This window comes from Aspergillus luchuensis, chromosome 4 (assembly GCF_016861625.1).
Source record: "Aspergillus luchuensis IFO 4308 DNA, chromosome 4, nearly complete sequence".
NCBI classification, from domain to species: domain Eukaryota; kingdom Fungi; phylum Ascomycota; class Eurotiomycetes; order Eurotiales; family Aspergillaceae; genus Aspergillus; species Aspergillus luchuensis.
The window spans coordinates 1,346,348-1,364,684 of record NC_054852.1 but is presented as its reverse complement, the minus strand read 5'-3'; the positions used below and the strand labels follow the sequence as shown (position 1 = coordinate 1,364,684).

The following is an 18,337-nucleotide window of genomic DNA, read 5'->3' as shown; positions in this document are numbered from 1 at the left end:
CTATTTGAAGAGCATGGAGAGAAGCAGGGCGGATGTCACTCGTGACGACTATACGAAGTCGAGTCTGGCTATCCAGACGTCGGGCCCAACAGCTTTTCTTTTGCGTACCATGCATGGGTCCCTGAAGAGACCATATGGCTCCGAGGGATCGCTAGGCTCTTCAAGGGTTCAAGCATGAACAAGCACCAGAGTCCGGATTGCATGTCGGGGGAACCGCGATCAAGCTTGGTCCTTTTTGGGCTCTTGGACATCGTCAAGCATGTGGAGGTATCCTTGGCGGGCTACTAACTTTCATGCTTGGCGTTGAATTTGGTAGCAGGACTTGTTTCGGATCTCATAGGCTCAGCCCAGAGCTTGTGGGCTATAGCCGGCACAGAAGCGGCATGATCCAGCACAGAGAACTCGGTGCAGCTTGTTCAACGACTTTATAGGGGATCTAAGAGGGATAGGATAGTGTTCTATCACAACCGGTGAGCTCGGTGAAGAGCGCCACGGTTCGTCAAACTTCCTAAGAAACGCGACAGAGATAGAAGCGGTGTAGACGTATAGACATTCGTCTTTCACTCCAGAAGTGGCAAGGACGGCGACCTTCAAATTCTTCAGCAAGCTGTGATGATGTTTTCGTGTGATGTGCTACATACCTGAGACACTGGCCACAGTATTGAGGGATTCGGTCGGTGCTGCAACGAGGTGGCGTTCCAGAAGATGTGCTGTTGGTTGTGTGTCCATCGTCACGTTTAGGGATTGAGCACTCAGCAGCTTCTTCGTCGTGCTGCTCATTTCTCTGCCTGTGCCGCCGCTGCTCTTGGGCAAGCGCGATTATAATTCCCATTAGATATGGATCTTCGATAGTATTTTCTGGCTGAAGAGATCGCAGCTTCTTATCACATGTCCTAAACACGGGCTCATTGAATCCCTTTCCCGGTGAGTTGTGTACGAACTTGCTCCGACGGGATTGTATTCCATCGAATGTGACATAGGCGAGAGATGGGCCGGTGGAGTTGCGGGAGAATACGCCCTCTGTCCAAACACTGGCGACAGGCTACTGGCGGAAGTAGAAAGACAAAGATTCATAGCTGTGGCTGTTAGCAAGGTCGGTCGAGGGCCGGCATTCAAGTAAACTACCTGAGGCGGGAGAAACCATAGGCGCCAACTATTTCTTTGATGGCCGTTTTCTTGACCTCCGACGTCCTTCGCCCTCCAAACTGCAACATCGCACGACGGAGGTCTGCAGGCAGATTCGGTTTTCGGAGATCGTGAACAAGCGAATCCGATAACATAACTTGCGAGTGTGGGCGCTCCTTCCTCTTGCTTGTCTGCAGAGTGAACCTGCAACCCAAGAGCCGCAGTTGTCTCATAGTCCAGGCTACCGGAGGGACATATAGGCGGTCTCGACTGTTGTCGCGCAAGATTGATGATTGAATTGGGATCGATTGACCTTCTTATCATTGGTTGCGGCCTGAATTGACCGGGAGGCCGTACAGAAGAATACTGGGGATCATCAGTGGCCTTGCGCTTGGGTCTATCTGACATCTCGTAGCATTATTTCATTGTAAACCCCAGCAGATTTAGGATGTGCTGGCCGTCCGCGAGTAATACCAAGACTGAAGGAGGTTTGACGCGTCAGTAATGAAATGCGTCTGGAAGCCAGGTCCAAATGTCACGAGGTCACGTGCATAGATGCTATAGATCCAATGGCACTTGGTTTGATACTATTGATCAATTGGCAAATGTATGCATGTACATTTGTGTTATAGTGGGTTCCTCGTTGCCAGGACAAATACATTCTTGCGTTTTGTCCACTCTAGATTCGGACTGGACTACACTGAATACATAGACACCACAGAGCAGCACAGAGTGACCTCGCTGCAAATGAAGACAATGACAGCTTCAAAGACTACATGCACAGTAAGAAGTGGTTTAACCTTCTATCACCCACTGACAGAACATCTGTCCTATGTCATATCATGGCGCATATTAAATGGCAAGACAGGTGGAACTCTATATTCCAAGATATAGATGACCAAGATGAACTCGGGGATATGGTGACGCCTAGAGGCGACCTGCAGCTATTCTCGAATCCTATATATTCAGCATACCGTTACAGACCCTCTTCCTGAGGTCTTACGATATGTTACAGTTTAACCCCCTTGCGATAGAGCTCAAATGAGAAAGATGATTTTTTTGGGACTGCCCTCGCATATCCAAAATGTATGTCGTTGTTGCAGTATGGTGATCAGGAAACAAGCTTTGGAATTTTTTTTGATTCTCACGTCCTCCCATTCTGCTAGAGAGCGACAAGGCTCCAGCTGTGACTATTACGGCTGATACTTGAGTGGTCGAATAACATCTCTTGGTGGACCAGCGCTGGCTGCACTCATGATAAATCGAGGAAACGGACGGAATAAGCAGATCATCTGCCTATCTGGTTGCCTTTATTAAAAACTCTGCCTGTTATTCATCGATTCTGTAATTAGGGCCTCATCCCTAGTGTGTCGTGTCGGTTCCTGTTGAAAACGATATTCACGACTGGATGCTTTTTAGAGATGCTGTAGCTGGCGGAATACCGCAAGACTCAGAATCGCCAAAAGGAAAGTTTGCTGCGAGTAAAAGTTTTCTTAGCGTTATCTTTGGCTGGATTATCACTGCTAGAAAATTGTTTAATCGTCTCACCATTGCTGTTTCACCAAACCAACAACCTCGAGCCATCCAAACATGGGCATTTCCCCTTTATAACATCAATCACTCCATGCACGTCCATCAATCCCATTAAAGATAAGACTAAAACTGAAACTTATCCAGAAAGATCCAGTATCATCAGCCTAATGACCACCCTGAAACCGCACATCGCGTTCATCTTCCAGAACCGTCGTTGCTAAGTATAGCAAGAGCCGCCCGAACCCAATAATGAGAACCCACCAGGAGGCCCAAAAAAAGAGCCTTCCCTCAACCCAGGTACTTAAAACATCCTTATTCCAACAACAATCTAGCTCCAAACATAGCTAATTTCCCATTGACAATCATCATTGCACTAATCGAGCCAGTAGCACTTCAAAATTGGCCAAAGGGAAAGAAAACATGGCACTTTGCGCACAAGCCAAGAACGGCCAGAACCGCAACCACGCCAACAACAAGCTAGCTACCAGCAAAGAACTGGGTGATGAACATGAGATTAGATCTTCCCAAATACAATTGCTGGACATCCCAGTCTAAATCCCACACTACCCCAATGCAGACATATCTCCGAGCACGACACGAGACGAGAGGAGGTGCTTGCATGCATCTAGACGCACGGTACCCAACCCAGCACTCAGGATCAAAGTATCTCATCCCCCTCCTCCTCGTCCTGCAAGATAGATACCAACACATCCATCGTGCGTTCGCTAAAATGGAACAAGCAAAATCACATGTACCATTCGGTCCGAGGAACAACCTCATGTTCCTGTTTCCCCTCTCCCGCTTTCCCTCCGCCACAGTAAAATAGATTAACTGGTTCCTGCTCCTGCGGGAGGCACCACGCCGCTATTGGGCCACGCCGGGGGTGATCGACAGTTTAGTGAGCCCTAAGATGCGGGGTGTTGATACTAAACGGTGGCGTAGCGTATCATACACTAGTCACTAGACATCAGCGCGCAAGAGCTTATCCTTTCCTTGCTCGGTTCACATGTAGGTCAGATACTCCCTAACTAGGAACACAATTATCCTCGGAGGTAGTATTTGGCATGGTGGCCAACAAACCCGCCTCCCTCTCTCTTCCAAGGCAAGGGATCTCGAACATCTTCTAAGTACTAGTACTACATAGTACTAGTCAGTCTCACTCAATTCTAGGCCCGATAAGCAAGCCCAGAAATACTACTAATAACCCTCCTATAATAGTATAAAGCCACAGTCCAAATAATTACACACACAACAGTAACTATCCTGATACCCCCTACCAATTCATAATCCATCCAATCTCAACTCTAACACTCCGAATTTGAAACCAAACACCAAAATTCAAAATGAATCTCAAACACCTCCTCCTCTTCAGCACCACCCTCGCTCCAATCTCCCTTACCCTCGCCAATCCCAACCCCAACCCGGTCGCACCCCGAAGCCCCCAATCTACAGGCCTACTATCCGACCTCCCGTCCCTCATCGACAACCTAAAGGAACTCCTCAGTCAAGACACAGTCGATAACCTGGAAACGATCGTCAAAGGGGCAGCAGTGCTACTGGGCGGTGATACGCCTCAGAATCTGCAAAAGTTGTTGTCGAGTAGCAATATCGACAAGTTGCAGAATATTATCGATAACGCGGACTTATTGTTGACGACGTCGTTTGTTAATGAGACGAGTGAGTTGATTGGGGATGCGTTGCCGGTAAGCTTCTATTCTTCCTTCAGAGTATACTACGTGAGAGAGTGTAACGCTAATGAATGTGGTATAGTTGGTAACTGATGTATCGGCATTATTGACGGCTATTATGAAGACTGCATGATGTGGAAATAGTAGTATATAGGATATAGTAAACTGAACGAGAATGATGATAACGATATTATTGCTTTAATTGCTCCTAATACTCCGAATCACTAGCCCGAACCATAGCAAAAACCTAACTATCCTAGCTAACTAAATAAAACAAAGAATAAGAAAAGCTAGCTAAGCGTTTAACTTCGCCTTCAACTCCCCCAAATAATACCTCAACGGATATCCTCTTATCGAAGCAGGCAGCGCCGGATACACCGCGACCGAGAACCCCATTGTCCCGCGATACAACCCCCTCGTCTTGACCGACGACTTGAGCCCATACGCCTCGCGAATCCGAGGCGGGAGCATCTCAATCGTAATGACCCTCAGCAGAGGCTTCACGGTCGTAACCCAGCGAGGGAAATCCGTCCGACTCAGAAGATCCTTTGCAAAGAGATGCGCATCCCCGCTGACATTCAACCGCTCGATCTGGTCATCCCAGTACGTCCAGAACGCCTGGCGAGTGGGCGGCCAGACGTCCTTGGCGATGTTGAGACAGGACAAGATCGTAGTAAACTCGATATAGGCTTTCTCGGCGGTGCGGTAATCAACGCGGCCGTAGATGCGCTGGTAGAAGTCGGTAGCGGTTGCGTAGAGGGTGGCTGTGAGCCAGAGCTGGATGTAGGGGTCGCAGGGAAGTTTGGTGGGGAGAGGGGCGTTGTCTTTTTGAAGGAGGTCGAGAAGGAGTTTCTTCTCTTCTTTGGTGCCGAAGACAAGGCAGGCAATGTAGCTGAGAGCAGTTTGGAGGGTGTTGCTGAGGTCGTTGGCGAGGTTGCTGTCGGTGCTGGTGTTGGCTGGAGTGATACTTTCGGTCTTGGTTTTGTTGGCCTCCTCGAAGGCGGATTTGATGTTAGGGTAGGCCGCTTGGAGGAGGAGAGCGGCGCCAGAGCCGGCGAAGAGGATGCCTTCTTGGAGGATTTGAGGGAGGATTTCGAGCTTATCGAGGGCTTCGAGATGGTTGGTGGTCACGGTGGTGGTTTGGGAGGAGACCGGGGAGATGCGGTCTGATGCTGCGGCGGCGGCTTTTTCGTCCATTTTGCGTGAGTTGGTTGTTTGATTAGGGGGATGGGTGGTTTTCAGTAGCTGCGTGGTTTACTACTTTGGTCTGACAGGTGCGATTAAATCAAATTGGTGGTTAATGGCCTCCGCTGATAAAAGCAGCTCGATGCACATGCCGGTGCAGCAGCATTGCAGGGGGGTACGAGAATATACGGGCACAGGCACATCCGCGGCCTGCAAGCGAGAAAGCATATCAATCATCAGTCCTGCGAATTGATAGACCAACAAACCTCTCATAGCAGGGCATCAGTTGACCAAGGATTTACTTTGCAAAGGACTGCGGATAAGCATCCCCGCATCCCCATCGGGCAAAGAGTCCGAAATCCCCAGAAGGCAGTGGATCATCCCCCGTTTCAACCCAAATTCGAGCGATGCCCTAAAAGCGGCCACCAAAACCGGGCTCCAAAAACAACGTTCAACCGCGGTTCCCAATAGTCGGGCGGATCGTCACCCTGACCAGGCCGCATGTGAACCCAATCCATGGGTCATCATTGGGCCTGCAATTTCCCACTTACACTGATCGACGGGTTCCGGGACGATCCTTGCGGAGAGATGGCAGGGGCTTGAGGGTTGCATTCCGAGGGCGGCAGGTGTATACGAGAATCACGACGATAGCGACGGTTTTTAACTAGTCGGTGGATTTGCCAATGACTCCATACTATCAGCCGTTAGTATATCAGATCAAGTACCCCGGTTCCCGCCCCTCTTCGCCGGCGACCGTCCCAGCAGCAAGGGCCACATCACCATGGACGAGAAGAAAACCTATCTTACCTCCAAGGAGGCCAAATACGCCCTGGGTATCCATCGTGGTCCTCTGCCCACTGAAGGCCTGGAAATTGAACATGTTGAGACGGCCCATTCCATCTCGTTGGAGCCGGTAAAGCGTACGCGATCGCAAACTTTGCGTCGCCATTGGGCTCGGTTCTGGTGCTGCTATGCATTTTGGGGCATTATCTTCCTGGCGATTTTTCTGCCCATTTTGTAAGCTTCCCCTCTTTCTATTTCGTCTTCATCCTGTTTTGGGCGATAACTGACGATTTATCAGCTTTTGCTTGATTATTCCCGCCATTGCCCAGCGAGTCCTGGACAATGGTACTCTCGTCCTCGTTCACGCCGACGTGCTCCAACCACGCCCCAATTCCATCCAGCTCAGCATCATTTCTGCCCTGGACTTGCCCATCAGTTTCCCTGTGCGCATGAATAACTTGACACTTTCCCTCTTCAATCGCTTTCTCCCGGAGAACAACACCTGGGCAAAGCTGTACATGGACGGCGCTACAATCAATGGGAACACAACCCTCAGCGTGGATGACCAATTTACTCCCTTGGATGTCTACCAATGGACGCAATATGTTCGCAGTGTGGTCTTCGAGCCTCATGCTCCATTGTCCGTCAAGGCTCCCGTCACTGCTTACATCGGGAAGCTGAAGTCCAAGATCACATTGAACAAGGACATTAAGCAAAACAGTGCGCCTCTTACTCCTCCCAATATATTTATCAACTGCTAATTCCGTATTTCAACATGACAGCCCTCAACTCCTTTGCCGGCTTTTCCATCTCTGATCCAAAACTACTTCTCCCCGCCGAATCCGACGGTACCAACTTGATCGCCAACGCCACCCTCCCCAACCCGTCCGTGATGACCCTTGAAATCGTGAGTTTTCCTATCGTTTCATGCACTGTAATCAGATTATAACCCATTACCAGGGCAACACCACTATGAACCTCCTCAGCGGCAACCTCACCCTCGGAAATTGCACTCTCAACAACCTCGTGCTTAGACCAGGCAACCACTCCACACCCGTACGAGGGATATTGGATCTCGGCAAACTCATCGAAAACATCGGACCTATACTAAGTGAACAAAGCGACTCCATCAAAGAAGGCTACCTGAGTCTCACGACCGTCGGTGCGAACGTCGAGTACGAGGGCGTTCAGGTCCCGTACTACACGGAGGTCATGAAGAATCTGACCATGACGGCGAAAGTGCCGCTAGGGTCGCTGATCAGCAACACCCTAAGCGGCATCTTGCATCCCAATGGAACCAATGTTTTCGCGGGGCTAAACATGACTACTGATAGTGGGGAGACGTTTACAGTTGGTGAGGACAAGGCGGATAGTGATGGAGCGTCGTTGGGGCGAAGGGCATTGGAGATGCTGGGGCAAGAGGAGAAGAGGACTGGAGTGGTCGATGTCTTGAAGGCTTTGATGAAGAAGGGAGCTTACGAGATATGATACTGGGATTCAGTGTTTTATTTGGGCGATGGCGCTGGCGTTATCTATAGTATATCCTGTTGGTACTCTTATTGTTAATGTATACCTGAGCTGGATTTGGGGTAATGAGCGTGGACGTTTACCAATTAGCAGACTTTCTCGTTGAAGTATACCCGAACGATTACTTGCATCCAACGAATCACTATTCATTATCTAAGAAAGTTCCTCACAGACCCTTGCATCCTTCCCCTACCCCCCTGATCATTCAGATGCAAGACACACCCGCAAGGGCATGCATCACCAACCGAACCGTCCCATGACCTCACTCTCCATCCCTGTCTTCAACTATCCCCTCCTCCCTCCCTCCCGAACCATCCCTCACTCCAACAAACTACCCAATAATGACACCACACAGCTTGAACGTCGCCATAATCGGCAGCGGCCTCGCCGGCTGTCTCGCCGCCCGCATCCTCCGCGAGCAACATACCGTGACCATCTACGAGCGCGAAACCGCCAAAGCCGAAGCCGGGGCCGCCATCAACCTGGGTCCCAATGCCGTGCACATCCTCAACAGTGTAGACTTTGATCGTCGCCGCGCGTGCTCCATCCCAGTAACTCGGGTTCTGTCGTACAACAAGCAAGGCGAGCTCACGCACGAATCCATCCACGATTACGTCCAGGAGTTCGGGACAGACTGGTTATTTCATCATCGGGTGGATCTGCGAGATGAGCTTTTGCGCTTAGCTACGGCGCCGTCGGAAGAGTTGGGGTTGACTGGTGAACCGGCGACAGTGCGATTCGGGGCGAGGGTGGTAGGTGGGGATGTTGATGAGGGGAGATTGACATTGGAGGATGGGGAGGTGGTGGAGGCGGATCTTGTTGTTGGTTCGTTTTATGCTTTCTTTTCTCCGATCTACTTGGTGTTGCATAATATGTTTGATGCAATACTGACAATGAACAGCCGCCGACGGCATCCGATCCATCATGCGCGGCCCCGTCGTCAACGACGACGCATACATCACCGCTCAACCATCGGGCTCCTCTGCGTTTCGGTTCACCATGTCACGGGAGAAGGTCATCGAGCTGCACAACGGAGAAGTACCTGAGATAATGGACTCAAGCAAATCAGGCACTTTGTTTGGTGTATACGCCCTCGATCCTACGGAGCGACGAGTGATCATGTACCCGTGTCGGAACTACGAGATCCTCAACTTCGCTGTGCTCGCACCAGACAATATGCTCAAGACCCCAGCGTCATCTGACTCGTGGTCTGCGCCAGGTGACAGAGACGAGATGATCTCGTTGTTTACGGACTTTCCGGACTGGGTACTTAAGTATTTCCGGTATTGCCCTCTTTTCCCCTTAATATGCAATACTTTGTGCGCTAACATGTAGTTAATGGCTACAGCGCAGCGGAAAATATTAAGCTCTGGCAACTCCGTATGCAGGACCCCTTACCCACGTATATCCGAGGACGAACGGTCCTGATCGGCGATGCTGCGCACGCCATGACGCCCCATCAGGGACAAGGAGGGTGCCAGGCCATTGAAGATGCAGAGGGTTTTCGGCTTTTCCTTGGAGACCATGTCACAAGGGCGAACGTTCCTACTATCCTGGAGGACTTTGATCGTGTGCGCAGGCCTCGGGCGTCGCAGATTCAATTGAATACATCGCAAGCTATGGCGAGGCACTCAGCGAAGGAGATTTATCGGTTCCGAAAGTTCAATTTCACATATCATGGAATTTTTGAGGAGCTGAGGAAGATCAAGGAGAGCGAGAAAGTGGGTCAATTGGATCATGGTGGGGGAGAGGAATCCAAGAGAGAGTCTGACCTACATTCTGCTGTTGGAATATGTCGCTGTAGACAATGCCAAACAGACAGCTAGCTTGATATCGCAAAAGAATATATTGGGTAAAGTAGTTGCCCAGACATCAACTTCGGTTGTGTAGTGTAATGGTTATCACTCTGGATTCTGATTCCAGCAATCCCGGTTCGATCCCGGGCACGACCTTCTCTTTTTCTTTTTTGTCCTTCCATATCACTTTCTTCTGATTATCGAAACTGCGATCAGCGTAACTGCCTATTTCCTTGCAATGTGGTTGCATTTTTGCTTGACTACATCAGGTTTGGCTTTTTGTTCCCGTTTTGGACGCCTGGAGGACGCTTTCGATGTGAATGATACAACTCTTCGCTGGCAATGCAAGTAACGTATTTTTTCACTACAAATTGCAAGAAGTACATATATTATCATTGTAATGCTGCAGTGCGTTAGGGTTTGTATAGCTTCGCTTGCCATTGCTTCCTGAATTCACCAGCATGCGTGGTGAATCACACCGTCCTCGAGACGCGTGAATCCGGCAATATAGTAGCAGCCAAATTCACGGGTGCATCTGGAATATTGCACAGTGAACCCGTCACTTCCCTTAAGAGATTGAATATTGTATGTCACTCTCCTCAAATTACTGCTAATTGTGCCTTCGCTTAAGATAGGGTATCAACATGATGCTATATTCACGAAGAAGCATTGAATGACGGCTCACGTGAGAAGGTATATATAAACCTGGTGCCAACCCCTTTCTCTCCTTCTCTTTTTCCTATATCCAAACAGCTACTAGTCTTACTATCATCATTACTACATTATATTATACTATCAACTATAATATAGCATGTTGTTTAACTATATCTTCTAAGACTATATGTTGAAACATTCGAGTCAGTCCATCTGCTGAATGGCCATCCATATATCGTTTTGATCTACTTAGCAACACGTTCGAAACATGATTGAGCTGTACTACGGACCCTTGTCGCTTGTAGGCAATAGCATATCCTACTTCATACTAGGTATATATGTCCAGACAGGGGCCTGCAAATTCGGCAGCGAGGAAGCTAAACAGCGGTGGGCTGGATCGTTTATGGTATGTCGATATTCCTTGTTCTACTTCTCCACACTCCATCAAGATCACGTCTAACACTATCCAGATTCCCCAGCACGAGAGACTCTCGACGAAGGGACACACAATACTTTTGGGATGGCCAGATCCACCGTTGTATCATCATAGAAAGATGCAGATGACAAAGGGTGCCATCTAAGGCAGCCGATTGTGGTCGGTTGGTCTGTCGGACTTAGCTCACTGCTTCTGAGTCCTGTCGGATTTATATATCCCATCTCTGGCTTCACAACAGAGCTCTTAGCGAAAGAGGTGCTGCAGGAGACAACCGGAATAACGTTGTCTCATCATAAAATATACAGATGAAAAAGGGATGGCATCTGGGGTAGCCGATCGGGGCTGCTTCACCAAAGCCGCTAGTACATCTGAGCTCCGTCAAATCTATACAGACGCCTAGCTTCAGCCTAGAGGGATGCAGGTGTTGAGAAAGCACAAGGAAGTCCTCAACAAAGAGATGCAGCACTGATCGATCCAGACCTGGGATATCAGTCTGTATCATTTAACAAAGACACGGAAGGATAGAGAGGTGCTATCTGCGGCATCCAATCGCGGTTTCTCTGTCTCAGCATGCTAGGACGTCTAAAACCCGACGAATACATATACATCTCTGGCTTCAGCCTAGAGAGACACGGTGATGTTGAGAGACCTTAAAAGTCTTCTCAACAGAAAGAGATACAGCCCTCTTAATCGATCCAGACCTGCCACCGTCTGTACCACCATATAGAGATACAAGCAGAAGGGTACCATCTACGGCAGCCGATTGTGGTCCTTTGGGGTCTGGCTCCGCCCGCTGCATATGGCACCAGTCGGAACTAGCACGTTTCTTGAAGCAGCCTAGAGGAACACAAATGCTGACGAAAACGGAAAAGCTCCCAACAAAAAGACATGCAATATCCTTGACAAAACCAGATTACAAATTCGCATCGTCAACACGAGAACGGTACCGAAGATGGGTACCAACTACGGCAGCCGATTGTGGTTTGCTTCGCCCAGGCTGCTAGTGTCTCTGACAACCGTCAGTTCTGTATACTAATTTTCGGCTTCAGCCTAAAGAAGCACGAACGTCGCGGAACTTAACCTATATAATGGTGGAAAAGTCACATCCACTATAAACGCTGTCTGGTCTACTCTTCTCCAGCAGCAATGATGGGTGCGGCCTCGCCTTCTTCAGTTGGAGATAACGTCGACTCCATACCGAACAACTACCTATTTCGTAGGTCTGTTATGAGTGTCCAAACATTGGCATCGCAGAAACTATTATTGAAGTCACAAGCCCGCCATCTGACATGGCTTTCGACACTTTGCCCGGTCTTCCCCGGACACAAGGAAGACAAAAGCCCAGTCTCCAGAACAACTGAGATATGATAACCTTCTTGTGTGACGGTGGGATGAAGATGACGGGTCAAGGCTTCTGCCTTTATGAGAACTCAGGCCCCTGAAAACTGCCAAAGCGCCGAAGAAGAGAAGAAGAAGGAGTTGTCCTCGCAAAATTCTTCCCACTGTATGGCTGCGGGTCTCTTTGGCCGAGTGGTGGCTGATGAAGGCCATATGTTGAAAACAATATCCACTCGTGTCCATCAGTCAGTAGCACGCCTTGGGGTCCCGCGACAGTGGTTTCTAACCGCGACCCCCATGATTAACAGAGTGATAGACATCTGTGGGTTCCTAACAATCCTCTACAAGGAAGAGTGGGACGATATTGCGGCCGCCTCACCGGGCTCAGGAAACGAGGAGTACCAGCAGTATGCCGCCCAGGAAACAACAGAGCCGGCCCCTCTTTTTCTGTTATCGCCAAACCGTTTTGTGAAGTTGATCCGAAAAGGTCACTTGGAGGCACGCGCCGGCCACTATGTCCTGAAGGCGATCATGCCGCTCATCTGTCTCCGTCGGGACATGGGTGAGCGCATGGACATAGACGGCCAGAGGGTCTGTGTGATCGGCGGCGAGATCCCTCCGATCAAGGTCGGAACAGTGAAGCTACGCTATCCGCCGGCCGTCCAGGAGGATCATGATCTCATGTACAATGGCCTGACCCAGCGGCTCAAGGGCGTTGGGGGCGCGTTGGAGAAGTTAACCGCCGAGGACATCCAGGGCGCCGGGGGAACAATGGACACGACGGCCGTGCGATGAACTGTCACATGACCACGAAAGATAGTGAATTGAAGTTTATAAGTGATGCGCGTTCTGAGTCTGTTGACTCAGAATTCTAGTCTTTTACTGGATAGTCTATGAGTTAGGCAGCCAGAGGATCATTGCCTGAAGCGCACCAGGCAGGATCCTGACAGGCCGTGCGCCTCGCTTGCCACTATGCGTTCTCACCACGGGGGTGCGTACTTACAAAGGCAAATATCCCTAGTCCAGCACATTGGCGACAAAAACGGCTGGCACAGGGATGGTATGTACAATCAGGAAGAAGTGGCACGGGTTGTCCATATCGGGAAGAAGTAATCGCATTTCACTGGGCCAAACCTGCCTTGGCCGGATAAACCTGGAAGAGCGCTGAAAAGGTCTTCGAGGGACAGCAATCTAGAATCAAGCGCTGTCTATATACATCCTAGAAGATCTGCTCTGTACGCTTCACAGAACATGGACACCATGTCATATATACTATACAATGGGCATTTGTTCACGTGGAAACTTTCGGCTTCGGTTTCCCCAGTCTAGAAGAGGTGCCAGTGGCTCCCACCATTCTGGAGAAGGTTAGTAGTATCCCTGCCTGTTCACTGTGTCCTTGCAACTGAACTAATGCGTTATAATAATCCTAGGCAATATCAATCCGATACCAACGCTCTTCTCATTTCCAATCGCAGCGTGACGGCCTAGCGTCTTACGCGCGCACCTGAGCCTGGTGGCTCAGAATTCTAGTCTAGATGCGCCAAATAAAACATATCTGACCAGGTCTCACATCGCAGAGTCATAGTCCTCAAAAGCCCATGATCATGCCGCACGTCATATAATTATCGATACAATACCTGTTTCTGGTACACTGGACGGGTGTCACCCTCACGGAAGCGGAAAGACAATACAAAGCAACATACAGTTTCTCAACCAACTTCTGCAATATTCGCGTTAGAAGAAAAATCAGAGGATACAAACGAAGAAGGAGAGAAGAGAAGACACTGTGGCGGCCTGCTCCCAAAAAGTAACTGGCTACTTATACAACATCTCGCATCGTGGGACGAACCTACCTTCGCAAGCGCCCAAGTTTGTCGAGATTAAAACACGCAACAAACTTACTTACTGGCTAGACGACAAACTTCCTAGCATAGTAAGGAGTCAGATATTAGATGGAATTCCAAGCTAACTGTTTCACTTGGGAATAATTTCAAGTTGACCAAGACCTTCGAAGAGTTTACCAGGGCAGAGTTGGACGGTGATCTGAGCTATACAATTGGGAGCATATAACAAGGAAGGGATATATACCTGAGCTGCAGCAGGTTTTACCAAAGCTGACGGCGCAGCTCCTCACTCTCCTTATAAAAATATCCCTCTTTTACATGCTATTTCCTTAGCCAAGAAGCATCGACTTCCCGTCAAGGCTCTTGATACGCCAACGACACGGCGAATGAAACCGACTATGCGAACGACACCACTAACGAGACCGACACAACACGAATGTCGCTCCACCTTCTCGCACCGACACTGCTAACGACAGCGATGCAGATGACACCGCTAGCGAGTCCAACGACGCAAATGTCACTCCACCTCGTCGCCCTACCACACCGAGGAGCCGCGTCGACGACGACATGGAATTCGACGAGGATCAACCTGGCGGATCGCAACACCGGTGGCGGCCACAGAACGATAAACTTCTTCTGCGCCGGTGCCGGGTTGCTCTTCTCTCTACCAGACAGGAGCTGGCCGTTCCCTTTTTGCTGAACGTCGAGGTTTTACGGCAATCAATCACCTTATCGTGCACGTGCACGACTTCGCCAATGCGTCTAATATCTTACATGGGGGGGGGGGGGGGAGGGAGTAAGCAGCCAATCTGTCAGTCACCGAAACAAATGTCTGGATGAATTTAGATAGAAGAAAATAAGCAAAGACGGGAGAATTACTAGATGATAAATTACAGTGAATAAAGAAAAGGGGTAAAAAAAAATATAATAAAATAAATCAACTTGCCTGTTTCGATCAGCCGCAGCAGTGCAAGTTGCATTCTATACTCCACAAGGCCGATATGACCGGAAACCCCAAGTCCCGGTGTAACCATTACTGTATCCAGTATCATATAATAAGTTATAATCCGGTAAGAAAGCTATTTTTTGTGTTATTAGTACAGATGATCACTTTTATTGTCGTACAGAGACTCCTGTGCTGATGAGGCGTTTCATTGTTGCGCGGGTGGCAGGAGTTAGTAGAATGGAAAAAGGTGTATAGCCAGCAGATAATCGGCAACACGGCACCTGAGGTATTGAATTAATACGGCCCAATAACAAGTGAGGCGCATCAGAAGACTTAGAATACATTTGGAAGTATGGAAGGTTGCCGGAAAACAGACATTGGCGTATTTGAGGCCCGGTTGACCGACGACTTTCAACAACCGACCTAGCAATCGATCAACCGAACCAACTGAATCATCTTGACGGAGTTTTTATCGGTATATATAGACACAATCCAACGGGGATTTCATGGCCAATGAAGCTGGATTGCTACATCTCATATGTCGGATTGATTGGATAGGATGCGTCGCTGGGTAAACGCTCGTAGGCGCTGAGCCCCAGGGCTCAATGACCAACAAACTTACTATCTTATGATTCGACATAACCTCGACTCAATACCCCCGACCGGATATCGGAGTTAAGGCAAAACCGAGAAGAGATCCGATGGTGGCGAAGGCTGTGACTCTCAGAGGAAAGCGATGAGGCTCTGGGTGGTCGAGATTCTCGCCAATTGAACAATGCCAATCAGTTAGATCACTGCAGTGAGCAACTGAATATAGCCCGTTCATGTCACAGGCATGCTATTTCCTCCTCTTTTTTCCCATCCCACGCTTGATATTTCTCGGACAGTTGCACTCGATATACCTGCCTCCTGAACCCGTCGTTGTTCAACCCAAAAAGTGAAATGACCAGGATATACACACGTCCTGAAATCCTCCTTCTGATCTTCTTGGCAGGCGCAGTGAGGCTTGACGGAGTCAAGGTCATCCTCAACTTCTTGTCTACTGCTGTACTATCCATAATCGCTGGATGGATATTAATCAGAAACGTTTCGGTACAGACATTTCGGTGGCTGAAAGGGAAGGCCAGTGCCTTGTGCTGGCAGTTTGTTTCTCAGCGCTCAGCCTCTTGGAGACGTATCCTAACGCTTCTCAGAGTCATCTTGGAAGCTATAAGGGCAGGGACGGTTGGAATTGCTGCGAAAGTCCGCCCACTGGTGGTGGCTGTCATGAAAGAGGTTCGTGAAGCCACCTTGGAAGTCTATGGCTTTGTGGTGGCTGCATTCAGGGCTATCAAGCAATGGTTTACCTGCGAGCAACAGACCAGCCACGATCATGATGGACAGGCGCGAAGTATGTTCCTCCCTCTAACTTCAGTTTGATGATATGGTTCTCATTCTCACAGATGCCTGGTGCAAACGTGTCGTCCTCGCTGTGACAGTAAAGTCGGGCAGATCTTACAAGGCAATCAAGGATGCCATAGGGATTGAAAGCGACTCTCCCAGAAATTACCGGAACAGAAACCAGACTGGGTCCCTTCCAGAACCACCCGGATTCATGCGTCATTTTGCCGTTTGCTTGGTGCCAGAGGCGGTTTGGATGGATGGAACAACGGACCTGCTGTAGAAATTCCAACACGGATCATTCTTCGAGCTTGTCGGCCCCAATATAACTGACGAGGAAGGTGGTGGCGTCTGCTGGGGAGAGGAGAAGATTCGGAGCATAGATGGAATCGTTGAGATCGGGTTGGTCACTTACGACAACGAAGCAATAATTGAGTCGTGTAAGTCAACACCCCGCCCCTCTGACCTTCATGCCACCTACCAGAGCTGATCAAAGCGAATCGATTAGTCTATAAACCCCTGCGAACAGCATGGGGAAGATATGACTCGATCTGGTGGAACTGTTCCGACTTCACCATCCGACTTGCCTGTATGATCCTGCCAGACCCTGATGAAAAAGACATCCTGCGATGACTGCTGCTTTTCGTGTGCGCGTCTCGCCTACAGACCCTCGAGTTTGCTATTGACGAATCGCACAAGAGAATGTTCCTGTCAAGCTGGACTGGTGGCGTGGCATCATAGGTTGGCGGGGCTAGATCTGCTCTCTTGACGGGAACGTTCCCTGCCGTGTTCCCAATTGCGTTCTTGGGGTTCTGGGCTTTTGGCATGGGAACTGGAATTGCGTGCATTTGGCGAGTTAGTCGCGTTGGTACCAAAGAATATCCTAAATGGAAAGCACGGTCAAATGAGTTGGAGCAGCGGTTTCCCCAGCTTCGGGGGATGGATGGGGAGTGATTGACTTACAGTCTTCCTTGATGACAACCGCTAGGAAATAGGAGGTATGGCGTTCAAAGGGAGCCTAGGAAAAAAGAAAAAGATATAGAATGTTAGCAGACTGCAACAAGACACATCCTCGTTAGTACTCTTTCATGCAATGGAGACATCATTCAAATGTATCAGCGAGCCAGTCCTCAAGACCAGATTACGAGAAGTCGCTCTAAGACCGATAGTAATCACAACGGGCCTGTGTCCCCGACGGCCAAGAAGGAAGAAAGACATAAACCCCAGCAGAAAGTCGAAAGGAGCCCCAATCACCTGACGCATACGAGTCAGACATACGAGTCAACATGCCCTATGCAACGGACAGAATTCCGCAGGAAAGTAAGCTACCTGACAAATCCACAAGTCTGAACCCCATCTAGCTAATAATACTATATCTGTAACAAGATCTTTACCGTCGGTAAATGACAAACTACTATAGTATCTACTACGTAGTAGACATGCACTAGGATCGAATAGATCCATCCCACACCATCATTTGACCCCATAAGGATCCTGAGACAAGCCGTTTAGTATCCACTCCCCACCGGTACTTAATACCTCATCCCCATTCGTTCAACGTACAGCTTACCTTAAGTGGTATAGATAAGTGCTTACATTACTCTAAATGGTATGGATAACGGTCCCTCATAAGAAACCGGTGCGAGGTGTAAAAAGTAGGGCCTTGAATCCGTTCGGTTGTGTGGTCTGTCTGTTCGAACTCGGATCCTTCCTGCAGGTATCTTTGTCAGGACCTTCTTATTTTTCTTTTTCCCTTCTAGCCAAGGAATTAGACGAATACACGAATTGAATCAATTGCGTGCCACGACGCGACTAGTTCCAGCCAAGTGGTCAGAATAAGACCAGTCAAGTAAGAAGATAGTAAGCTGACAGCTGACGATCCGATCCGATCAGCTCACTCACCCGGCACACACGACCCTAACCACCCTACAATAAGAATAATCATGATATACGCGCACGCACACCACACTAGTGAGCTTATAGTAATTTTTTTTCATTCATTATCATTTAGATCATCTATTCTAGGATATTATGGTATGTTTGGTGATGGTGGTGGTGCGTGTGTGTGTTTCCACCCCTGTCTCAGACAAGAGGTAAAACCC

The 18,337-nt window shown here is 49.1% G+C and overlaps 7 protein-coding genes and 1 non-coding gene across 8 annotated transcripts; 6 read left to right on the top strand and 2 right to left on the bottom strand.

Moving 5' to 3' along the window:
• Positions 1–4,001: 4,001 nt before the first annotated feature.
• AKAW2_40492A (uncharacterized protein) lies at positions 4,002–4,479 on the top strand (the record flags this gene model as incomplete). Its single annotated transcript, XM_041688826.1, has 2 exons — positions 4,002–4,361; positions 4,429–4,479. The coding sequence occupies 2 exons, from the start codon at positions 4,002–4,004 to the stop codon at positions 4,477–4,479; spliced, it is 411 nt and encodes a 136-aa protein (XP_041542572.1).
• A 161-nt stretch (positions 4,480–4,640) lies between these two features.
• AKAW2_40491S (oxygenase MpaB family protein) lies at positions 4,641–5,543 on the bottom strand (the record flags this gene model as incomplete). Its single annotated transcript, XM_041688825.1, has 1 exon — positions 4,641–5,543. The coding sequence occupies one exon, from the start codon at positions 5,541–5,543 to the stop codon at positions 4,641–4,643; it is 903 nt and encodes a 300-aa protein (XP_041542571.1).
• Positions 5,544–6,312: 769 nt separating this feature from the next.
• Positions 6,313–7,802, top strand: AKAW2_40490A (uncharacterized protein; the record flags this gene model as incomplete). The annotated part of the gene is made up of 4 exons (XM_041688824.1): positions 6,313–6,548; positions 6,613–7,034; positions 7,097–7,221; positions 7,275–7,802. The coding sequence occupies 4 exons, from the start codon at positions 6,313–6,315 to the stop codon at positions 7,800–7,802; spliced, it is 1,311 nt and encodes a 436-aa protein (XP_041542570.1).
• A 380-nt stretch (positions 7,803–8,182) lies between these two features.
• AKAW2_40489A (uncharacterized protein) lies at positions 8,183–9,667 on the top strand (the record flags this gene model as incomplete). The annotated part of the gene is made up of 3 exons (XM_041688822.1): positions 8,183–8,666; positions 8,743–9,124; positions 9,190–9,667. The coding sequence occupies 3 exons, from the start codon at positions 8,183–8,185 to the stop codon at positions 9,665–9,667; spliced, it is 1,344 nt and encodes a 447-aa protein (XP_041542569.1).
• A 54-nt stretch (positions 9,668–9,721) lies between these two features.
• On the top strand, positions 9,722–9,793 carry AKAW2_t40010A. The gene has a single exon. It is a non-coding gene; the product is annotated as a tRNA-Gln (tRNA).
• A 2,356-nt stretch (positions 9,794–12,149) lies between these two features.
• On the top strand, positions 12,150–12,860 carry AKAW2_40488A (uncharacterized protein; the record flags this gene model as incomplete). Its single annotated transcript, XM_041688821.1, has 2 exons — positions 12,150–12,310; positions 12,374–12,860. 2 exons carry the CDS (start codon positions 12,150–12,152, stop codon positions 12,858–12,860), a joined length of 648 nt encoding a protein of 215 aa, XP_041542568.1.
• Positions 12,861–16,121: 3,261 nt separating this feature from the next.
• AKAW2_40487A (uncharacterized protein) lies at positions 16,122–16,518 on the top strand (the record flags this gene model as incomplete). Its single annotated transcript, XM_041688820.1, has 2 exons — positions 16,122–16,245; positions 16,298–16,518. The coding sequence occupies 2 exons, from the start codon at positions 16,122–16,124 to the stop codon at positions 16,516–16,518; spliced, it is 345 nt and encodes a 114-aa protein (XP_041542567.1).
• A 226-nt stretch (positions 16,519–16,744) lies between these two features.
• On the bottom strand, positions 16,745–17,083 carry AKAW2_40486S (uncharacterized protein; the record flags this gene model as incomplete). The annotated part of the gene is made up of 1 exon (XM_041688819.1): positions 16,745–17,083. The coding sequence occupies one exon, from the start codon at positions 17,081–17,083 to the stop codon at positions 16,745–16,747; it is 339 nt and encodes a 112-aa protein (XP_041542566.1).
• Positions 17,084–18,337: the final 1,254 nt, after the last annotated feature.